We start from the raw sequence: 10,634 nt of genomic DNA, 5'->3' as shown, positions 1-10,634 counted from the left end.
AAATTGTTGTCATAGAAAATCTTAACAAAGACGGCGACACAACACTGAAAGGTGGATGGATGTATATAATTTACCGCACTTAAACTGCTCTTTTTYTTGCATGGTTTTTCAGCTCCCTGCAATAAAAGCAGCCAAGTCTGATCTTATTATAAATCTGCAAGCACTCCCTGACATACAGCTTTTCATCAAGACAGAGAAACGAAATGTTAATGTAGTGCAGTTTGTCTCATCATCACTGCGGGTCCTGATTTCAAGATCCTCCAGCATTAACACGACCGCCTAAGAATCTTTGTCATGCACTATAAAAAAAAAAAAAATAATCATCTTTATTCTCTTTTTCATGGTGTAAAAATCTTAATCTCTTTTCCTGCCAGGTATATCGCCATTGTGCATCCCAGCTCAGAGCGGCGGACCGTCCAGTGGACCGTCGTAATCAACTTGCTGGTGTGGCTGGGCAGCGTCCTCCTCACCGTGCCCGTCATGATCTACGCCAAGGTGATCCGCAGGGAGCACATGGAGGTGTGCATGATGTACCTGGACGGGCCGGAGGACATGTACTGGTACACGCTCTACCAGTCCATCCTGGGCTTCATCATCCCGCTCATCATCATCAGCACCTTCTACTCGCTCACCCTCTACCACGTGTTCAGCTCCATCCGCCGCGTCAAGCGCAAGCAGTCGGTGTGGGCCAAGAGGGCCACCAAAATGGTGCTGATGGTCATCGCCTTGTTCCTGATCTGCTGGTCGCCCTACCACGTCATCCAGGTGATCAACCTGAGCAACAACCGGCCCACCATCGCTTTCGTCTACGCGTACAACATCAGCATCTGCCTCAGCTACTCGCACAGTTGCATCAACCCGCTCATGCTACTCATCTTCGCCCAGAACTACCGCGAGCGCCTGTGCCGGCGCAGCGCGCTGCACAGCTCGCAGCACTCGTCCAAGGTCACCGTGGTCAAAACCGACGGCTCCAGCACGACAAACGACCCCAACTACCGCATCACGGTCATCTAGTCCGCTTCACTTATACGGTGTAACAAATAGGCGGTGTACTTTTTCTTTTTTTTTTTTTTAGAATTGTAAATGGATTTGTTATTACACAGAAGAAGGAAGAAAAAAAAAAGCCTGAAGCAGCAGCATCAAATCCAGCTTTAATAAAATAAACTCCAAATAAAGGCACTGTAATTTTCTTTGGATGAATCCACAGAAAGCACAGGCCACACACAGCCGGTCGGCTCACGACGGACTGAATTCCACGGCGCAGCTTCGCTGGTCCTTTCACCAGTACCTACTGTGGCGTCTTCTGGCTGAACAGACACGATCTGCTGTAAGTAATCCAATCAAGAAGTCACTATAAGGGCTCATGATTTGTAACCAGCGGCCTCAATAATCCACAGTTTACTGGTACAGATAAGAGCTGCTCTGTTTTGAAATGRGGCAGCCGTAAGGCTTTCTGTGCCACTTGTCCCGGTTTTTAAAACTTTGTCGCGCAGAACGAGGGACGCTTTTTATGGAAATAACTTGTAAATTCGGTTTACTGCGTAGTAAAGGGTCCGTTTAACGGCGGACCGAGCCTGTGAGAGCTAGTTCTCTTTTGTGTTTGGCTCCTTTAAKTGTGAATAAAGCCCACGTACAATAATAAAGTATAATTTATTATTTAAAAACACACAAATACAGAAAARTAATATATATGTGTAGTTGTCTCTGGCTATGTTTTCTCAACATATCAGAGTGGATCTTTGAAGGATTTAAGTGCTTGCTAACGGGGAATGTACTGTATTTATAGCCTGTTGTTAGGACTGGTCCTCTGCTGATGAATTGTGTTTGCAGGAAATGTTGTATTTAAAGWACAACACRCCGTATTTATTATGAGTGCAGAGTCACACGGTGTTCAGCCCACTTCTGTCGGTTTCCGACGTCAAATATTGAGCGCTGTACCAGGAAACTCCTCTCAGGGACTGCTTTACGAAGGTTAGGAAAATATACAGCGGCACTCAACGATCCCTCAGCCTGTGCAGTTATTACCGTGGTTGAGTATCCTCTGACTGCTTGCAGCAGAACATTCTGATGCCATATTGAAATGTTTGAGCCACATGCCTCAGGAGAGACGAACATGTGTATGTAACGTACATGTGACTTTAGGAGATGAAATATTCACCTCCTTTGAACCATTTCACACYCTGTCAGCTCAGGCTTTATCGTATCTTACTGGGGTTTTGCGGGACGGGCCGTCACAAYGAGGCGCAGACGTTTGACGAAAAGGATACATGGTTTGCAAATTGTACGATGTTGTGCCTTTTAATTTCAGTTCCCCAGAGTTAACGCTGTTTAGAACCACTTTTCACCCCCCCGCCCCCCGCAACATGATACCGCCACCACCGTTTGTCACTGAGGGGGATGGTGTGTTCAGTGTTAGTTTTTATCACACGATTTTGGATGTGGGCCAAAAAGATCAATTTTGTTGTGACACATTTTTAGGGGRAAAACTGCAAAGAGGACTTTTTTTTAAACATTCATGCAGTTCTTTATGTAGATTTAAATTTGCAGCAAAGTGCTTTAATGTGACAAAATGTGTGAATACTTTTACAAGGCACTACATGTACACGTTGATATATGGGTTAATATAGTTGGAGCAGGAGTTTGCGTTGGTAATTTATCATGTCCTTGTGTTGTTTTCTGTATCTTGTGTATTTTTGTGACTATTTTCATAAAGGATTCAGCAAACAACCAGTGACATCTCACAGACAAACACTGTAAGTGACTGATACCGTTTTTTTCATCATCGTTCGGTCAGGTGGAGAATAAAATGTGAGAGCAAATGTACAAAAAAAGATTTACTTTATCTCTTAAATATGATTAGATGTTAAAATAACATATGACAAATGGGTCAGGAACAAGTGAATAAATGCTTAAGGACCGTTTTGTTATTGTTTAAAAAAAATAGAGCATAATGCTAGGAGGAATGAAACRGATTGATATAAATATAAAAAATGACTGATCAGCACCAAGTGTTCTCCAGTCATTTTGATTGATCGTTTGAAAAATGCTTTTTTTGTTTGTGACTTTCTTTCTTTATTTTTTTGGATTTACTCAAGTTAAATTAAAGCAAGTTGTCACTGTGGAGAAACTAATTCAGACTTAAAGAGTTGTTTATGAAACCAAACATGTTGCTGTTTCATTCCTCTCGTCTGTTTTTCCTRATTTAGTGCTCTTGTTATCGTCTTGCAAAGGGTCTTAATGTTTGTTGTGGCACTCRAGCACTAAATGTGATGTACTGTGACCCAGATTGCTTCTGCAGATGTTGCCCCAGAAGTGCTTTGCTGTGTCTATAAGAGTCCTTCCCTGTGCTTCAATCAAGGCTTAGTAAAAATCTGTGGAAATTTGTAGTTCGTGAAAATGTGACTTGTATTTTATTGTTTTGCTTTTGTTACCTCCCATCATTAAATAAACATTGAAAATTAAAAAAGACGGCTGACAAAAGATGGTTTCCATTATTTGAATGGACCCAACCCAAGGCATACTTAAACAAGCTAGCTGTAAGTGACCTCCAGGCCAACAGGGGGCGCCCCAGAGTTTGTCACTTMWCATGCACAATCCAGAGCTCAAAAGCTGAGCATCTGTGGTGAGGATTGTAAAAAAAATGAGAGTAATTTTACACTATATTTAGTCATCCTGTGTATGAATGTCAAATTTCACGTTAGTTAAAATTCTTAACTTGTAAGCAACAGTCAGTCAAATTTCAAGCAAAGTTCTCAGGAGTTCATCCAATCATGAATTAAGTCTGATATTATGTTACAGCCTTTTTCCAAATTGTATTAAATTAATCTGTGTCTTCAAAATTCTACACAGAGACACCCATTATGTCMGATTTTTGTAAATTGATTAAAAATAGAAAACCAAGAAATCACATTTACATAAGGATTCACAACCTTTGCTTAATATATATTTTAACCTTTTGCTTAAAATAATGTGTATCCATCCATCCATCCATCCATCCATCCATCCATCCATCCATCCATCCATCCATCCATCCATATATATATATATTGTATAGCACTGCTGCGTTAAGTTGCTGTGGTTTTCAAATGCTCACAAATGACAAACTTGAGGTCTGCATTTCACCGTCCCAGCATCCCAAGGCTGGCTGTGGTTTTAATTTAATAGATTAAATGTTATTACGTCATAACCGGGGATGGTGTATTCCAGATTCATCTTCAACCACACCACATAAAAGCAGCGGACTTTGCTCCACGGTGTTTTTCTCTAGCTCTTTTTCTTTTTTATGACACCAGCAGCAGACTGTGGTGAATGGGAAGGGATGCTGTGCAAGGGGACTAATATAAAACAAGAACCCCTGTCAGTTATAGTGTTGCTGAAAGCTTCTTCACTTAGCAATGGCATAACATTCGTCTCATCTTACGGCCTACAAGCCGTCGCCTCGAGTGACCGTGGATAAGAGCACAACTTTGTTTTTTAGATGGATTCTCGTGTGAGGCRCTTCAGACCGACGTCGCCAAAGGTTTCACACTCTTGAGTCATCTTCTGGTGGGTTTCATAACATTTTTATGATTTAGGTTTGTAGAATTACTGCTTTGTGGTGCACTGCTGACGAGAATTATTTTAAAAGCCAGAGTGGTAATTTGTTAAAAATAATGTTTGCGTTTTGTAGTTGAAATAAAGCTCTTAGCTGCAGAAAATACAATTCTATTTTTGCTGAGAAAATAAGGCTCCAAGAAAAGAAGAAAAGTGGCGAATGTAAAAGGAGCTGAAATGATATGCCGCTGCTTCATATGTAGTTGTCCGGTGGCATGGGAGCGCTACCAAACTTCTTATCCAAATCCTATAAATTAAAGGTGATAAAGCTTCTTGAAATGTCAGACTTCTGTTTTGTTTTGTTTGTTTGTTTTTTTAAGTCTTGCCACCATATAACGAGGAATTCAATTTAACTAAATTGACAGGAAAGGATGAGCAGAGCACAACTATCATTCAGGAAAGATAAACGCGATTAAACTTAAGTAGCTAATCTGAAAATGATCTTTAATTTAAATAGAAGCTCATGAAGTTTCTACAGTAACTCGTAAAATAAAGTGTGATAATTGAATCTGTAGAGTAAACAGTGTTGATGGTCAGGGGCCTACATTCTTGAGGAAAACACGCTCTTAAATGTCTTTTGTGCCAAAATACATGGGGGAAATTGTTCCTCCTCCTATTATTGTTTTGTATACATTATCTCAATTAAAAGAAAATTGCATTTTCTCACTCAGTGTGGTTTTACAGCTCCCACTCCCACAGATTCTCGTAAGAGTTCAGAAATCTCTGACCCCCACCAGCAGCACCTGTGCTGCAGCAAAAACACATTCCAGCTGTAACTCAATAAACCCAACAGCAGTCCTTTCATTCCAAGGACAAACAGTGAGATCTCATGATTTCCTCCACAGTTCTTCTTCTTTTTCTTCTTCACTGCTTGCAGTCAAGAGATGATGACGAGATCTCAATGACGTGTGTCTCAGGAGTGGACGGCAGCTGAGGAAGTACCATGAAATTATGAAACTATACACATATATGAAGATGTCTGCATGATTTACAGAGTCTGCTATGTCTCCAACTTTGAGTTTAAGGCAAATCAACATCAAGTGGTGTGTCATAGTGAAGCGGATATGTGGTTTTCAGAATATGTAGCGAAAATAAATGTAATTTATTTTGTAGCTTCCTGTTCCCTCAGAGTCTAAATACCAAGTGACACTGAACAAATGATCCGAACATGCGGTTCGTGCAAGGGAGACGTGTGTTGATGTTCTCAAGCGAGGAAGTGGCTGAATGAGARCCTAAATTTACTTTGCCAACACACAGTGGAGCATCAGAGCGGGCAAGGGCAGGAACTGCTGGAGGGGGAACTGCTGCAGCAACTCAGTAAATAAATAAATTAATTCACTTGTAGATTTTCTTTTCAGAATATTTTGGAGGGAGTCTGAGAGTCGATGCTAACCTTTCTGGCCGTTTAGACTAGAGTGAGCTGTGTCTCAGTCCAAGCTAAAGTTTGAAAATGTTGCTTTGCTTATTTAACCGTGGAGTCGGATTCAGTGTGTGTTCTTCCTCTTCTCTCACCGGTTACCTTAAGTTCATTTCATTAAGCGCGCTTTTATCACTTTCGTTCAAACTTACATTGGGAAGTTTGAGCAAAATAGTACAAAACAATTTGTCCCTACTTCAGTATCCTTGAGAAAATWGCTGCAGGTGAAATTGTTGGAGCATGTTTTAATTTCTGGATCAGAACAGAGATGTTGGCAGAAACAAATCCCTCATTTATTTTTAGGTTATTTGAGCTGAGTGAATGCAGCACATGCTGCCGGTCAGCTCTTGCTTTATGGTGAAGGTCCGATTTTCTAAGGCGGGTCTAGTGAAATGAAAGCCTCACTGTCCTATAATTCTGTTGTAGATACTGCAGATGCTATGTAAATATATGTGTGTATTACAACCTGTTCTATTTAATAAACCAGATGATTTGTTCTGAATATTTTGCTTGTCCTGCATGTGTGTCCTAGACCAATACCCTGAGGGCCCTCCATTTACCCACACATGGAAGGTTTAGTATGGTGTTACATTAATGACAAAATCTCTGAGGAGAGAGCGCGCATAGCAGGATTTCCATTTATTCACGGGCCAATGAACGCAGGACAGTGCGCAGTAAAACAGACTCCTCCACCCTTCCGTATGCACTCGCCAGAAAATAGTGCTTGTTTTTTACTTAGTGAATGTATTTGTCAATTGGAGGCGGTAACGCTCCTGAGTAATCTGATTGGCCAGATTTCCAGGTCAAATCTGGTGATGGCCGGCACGGGACTGAGGCACAACAGGAGCAGAATGTGATGTGRATTCAAAGCGTGGAAAAGGAAGAGGTGGAGCAGGAAGGAAAGGAAGGAAGAAAAAGGAAAGTTTGTTCATTTTTCCTGTCCTTTTCCACCCTCCTCCTTCTGCTCCTCTTCATCTCCTTTAAGGTCAAGTCCTGTGCTGCCTACATAGGTTTGAATTTTTTTCTCTCCTTTAATAATAAACATCTTCATTTAAAAATTGCCTTTAGTATATAGAGTTATACCTGTGTTGTCTTTGACTAATATTTAAATTGGTCTGATGTTCTGAAACATTTAACTGTGACAAACATGCAAAAAAAGGAAATCAGGAAGGGAACAAACCAGAGATGGGGACTCGAGTCACATGACTTGACTTTGACTTTCATGCCATTGACTTGGGACTTGACTCTACTTGAAGCTGTTTACTTGAAAAGACTTGATATTTTTTACTCAAAGTCTTAAAATTTAAAACACATTATTTATAAAGTGGCGTCATTAATGAATTTCACTCATTCCGTATCAATATGCGTAGCTGCAGCTCAACCAATCAAATTAACAGGATTTGGACATTTAAAAAAACGCGGCGACACTACAGAGCTCAGGGAACGAAAGACGAAATAACTGCTCGAATATGCTTCCGCGAGTAATTTCTTTTGGCTACGTAGGTTATGAACTTTCGAATAAAAAACTGTTCTGTACAAAGTTGAATGTGCTGACAACAAAATCACACAAAAATTATCAATGGAAATCAAATTTATTAACCAATGGAGGCCTGGATTTGGAGCCACACACAAAATTAAAGTGAAAAAACACACTACAGGMTGATCCAACTWTAATGTAATGTCCTTAAAACAAGTCMAAATGAGGCTCAGTATTGTGTGTGGCCTCCACGTGCCTGTATGACCTCCCTACAAYGCCTGGGCATGCTCCTGATGAGGKGGYGGATGGTCTCCTGAGGGATCTCCTCCCAGACCTGGACTAAAGCATCCGCCAACTCCTGGACAGTCTGTGGTGCAACGTGACGTTGGTGGATGGAGCGAGACATGATGTCCCAGATGTGCTCAATCGGATTCAGGTCTGGGGAACGGGTGGGCCAGTCCATAGCTTCAAAGCCTTCATCTTGCAGGAACTGYTGACACACTCCAGCCACATGAGGTCTAGCATTGTCCTGCATTAGGAGGAACCCAGGGCCAACCGCACCAGCATATGGTCTCACAAGGGGTCTGAGGATCTCATCTCGGTACCTAATGGCAGTCAGGCTACCTCTGGTGAGCACATGGACAACTGTGCGGCCCTCCAAAGAAATGCCACCCCACACCATTACTGACCCACTGCCAAACCGGTCATGCTGAAGGATGTTGCAGGTAGCAGACTGCTCTCCACGGCGTCTCCAGACTCTGTCACGTCTGTCACATGTGCTCAGTGTGAACCTGCTTTCATCTGTGAAGAGCACAAGGCGCCAGTGGCGAATTTACCAATCCTGGTGTTCTCTGGCAAATGCCAAGCGTCCTGCACGGTGTTGGGCTGTGAGCACAACCCCCATCTGTGGACGTCGGGCCCTCATACCATCCTCATGGAGTCGGTTTCTAACCGTTTGTGCAGACACATGCACATTTGTGGCCTGCTGGAGGTCATTTTGCAGGACTCTGGCAGTGCTCCTCCTGTTCCTTCTTGCACAAAGGCGGAGGTAGCGGTCCTGCTGCTGGGTTGTTGCCCTCCTACGGCCTCCTCCACGTCTCCTGGTGTACTGGCCTGTCTCCTGGTAGCGCCTCCAGCCTCTGGACACTACGCTGACAGACACAGCAAACCTTCTTGCCACAGCTCGCATTGATGTGCCATCCTGGATGAGCTGCACTACCTGAGCCACTTGTGTGGGTTGTAGAGTCCGTCTCATGCTACCACGAGTGTGAAAGCACCACCAACATTCAAAACTGACCAAAACATCAGCCAGACAGCATAGGTACTGAGAAGTGGTCTGTGGTCCCCACCTGCAGATGAAATCGATGAGGAGGCCAAGCGTGCCAGACTGAAGGGACCGAAGACTGGAGCCAATTGAGGCAAACCAGGCTGCCAGCCTCTTTATGGACCGTGTTCTTTGTCCTGCTCTTAATAAGGAGAGGACGGACAATGCCACTGAGTAATATTCCATACCTGGCTGTGTTTTTTAATTTTTTTTATTTGAGACAGAGCAGGACTTGTTTTGATAATAGGGATTTATCAAAACAAATCCCTATTTGTTTTGGGGATTCAAAACAAATAGGGATTGTTTTGAAAAATCCCTGCTGTTAGACCTACAAATTTTAACTTGAATGTTTGTTGCATTTTTTGTAGACACCTGTGAAAATAATTTCYATTCCCATGGCTTTTTTGTTCTCTGGGAAATAATTGTTGATGATAAATACAGAAACAAGCATAAAAATCAAAACATCTACAATAGTGATAGTAATATTAATGATAAAATAATGGTCAGTGCAAAGTAGCCTGCAAATTCTTTGGTGGGGGGGCGGTGAGGGACCTGAATAAAGGCTAGGGGTTGCTGGAGCAAAAAAGGTTGAGAAACACTGAGCTAGAACGCAAAGGGAGCGAGTTAAATCTGAAGGAATTCAGGTGCAGTTTACTGGATTAGAAAAGAGCTCGCTAGTCCGAAGGCGCGGGCTAATTTTGTTTGGAATCTATCACAATGACTTTCCCCACCTYGTCCGTYGACTGGGTGGYTAAGGAAAGAAAAAGGTAATCAAAAAATGGTCTCGAGACCAAGAATAACTTTGAGTAGTGTACCACAACACTGCCTGCTAGACATATTACGCTGAGTGGAGCGGTCGACCCTTCAAAGATGGCCGCCCTAAATCTCGTCAGCGACAATAGGCTAGAGCGGTCCATGAGGCGTCTATTCTTATATTATGTCTATGAGGTGTACTCTTATGTCTATGTCACTGAAAGAGAGACGCAAAGTGTACAGTATGTACTCTGGCAGCAATAAACCAATCAGAGAATTGTTGTCCSAGTTTTGCAGCACACGCCTCCGGTAAAAACCAGGTAGGTTTTYCCACGCATCACCATCCCTGTTCATCTGCGACTCCATGCGCGCCCTGCTACTGTGAAAAAAGAAGTGAAGTAAACTAATTTGGAGTTTGCCRTCATTCCGGGAGGATGGACAAAAGAACTCCAACCCTGGACATTGGTGTAAACAGGGCGTTCAAAAAGAAGTTGTGAGCGGCGTGGGAGCGATGGATGACGGACTGCGAACACACGTTTACTAAGACGGACTTTGATGGATTTGTGGAAGAAGATTAAAAAATAACGTGAGTGTATTGTTACATATTCGAATAAAGTTCAACTAAGCCTACTGTTTTTTTGTTTTTTTTTTATGGTATGTTTTAGCATGCGTCTTATAATCCTGTGCGCCTTATAGTTCGGAAAATACGATAAGTATAAGTATTCAAATAAATAACTATAAAAGTATCAATAAATTTTATTAAAAATAATTTTTATATATTTTCCAACTCAATTGAAATTTGTCCCACATTTTTGTCAACACTGTCAGAATGTAAAAAAATCAGGCATATTGAGAGGCATCAGAACTTCTGAGGTCCCCATGACCACTTCCTTTCTCTTCCTTTGCTAAGAGKGCTAGTTAGCTCTGGTTAGAATAKGTTATTTTTTAGTTTTTTCTTCTTTTTTATTYCTAAGTTGTTTGTCACAACCATGATGTGTCAACTCCATAACTGACAATTTATAAAATTTTGATGACATTTTGTGAAATAAAAGCTTAATTTTAKGATACTG

At 41.9% G+C, this 10,634-nt stretch overlaps 1 protein-coding gene across 1 annotated transcript in view; it reads left to right on the top strand.

Annotated features, from left to right (window-relative positions):
* Positions 1-3,466, top strand: part of mchr2b (melanin concentrating hormone receptor 2b) — a 6,723-nt gene extending 3,257 nt beyond the window's left edge. Inside the window, exon 2 of the mRNA XM_008419972.2 lies at positions 375-3,466. Within this exon, the coding sequence (XP_008418194.1) occupies positions 375-1,014 (640 nt within the window). The 3' untranslated portion in view covers positions 1,015-3,466. The remainder of the gene's footprint in view (positions 1-374) is intronic.
* The last annotated feature ends 7,168 nt before the right edge of the window (positions 3,467-10,634 follow it).

Source organism: Poecilia reticulata, linkage group LG10, assembly GCF_000633615.1.
Source record: "Poecilia reticulata strain Guanapo linkage group LG10, Guppy_female_1.0+MT, whole genome shotgun sequence".
In the NCBI taxonomy this organism is placed as follows: Eukaryota; Metazoa; Chordata; class Actinopteri; order Cyprinodontiformes; family Poeciliidae; genus Poecilia; species Poecilia reticulata.
Note: the sequence above shows the minus strand (reverse complement) of the source record. Positions and strands in the feature narration are given on the sequence as shown.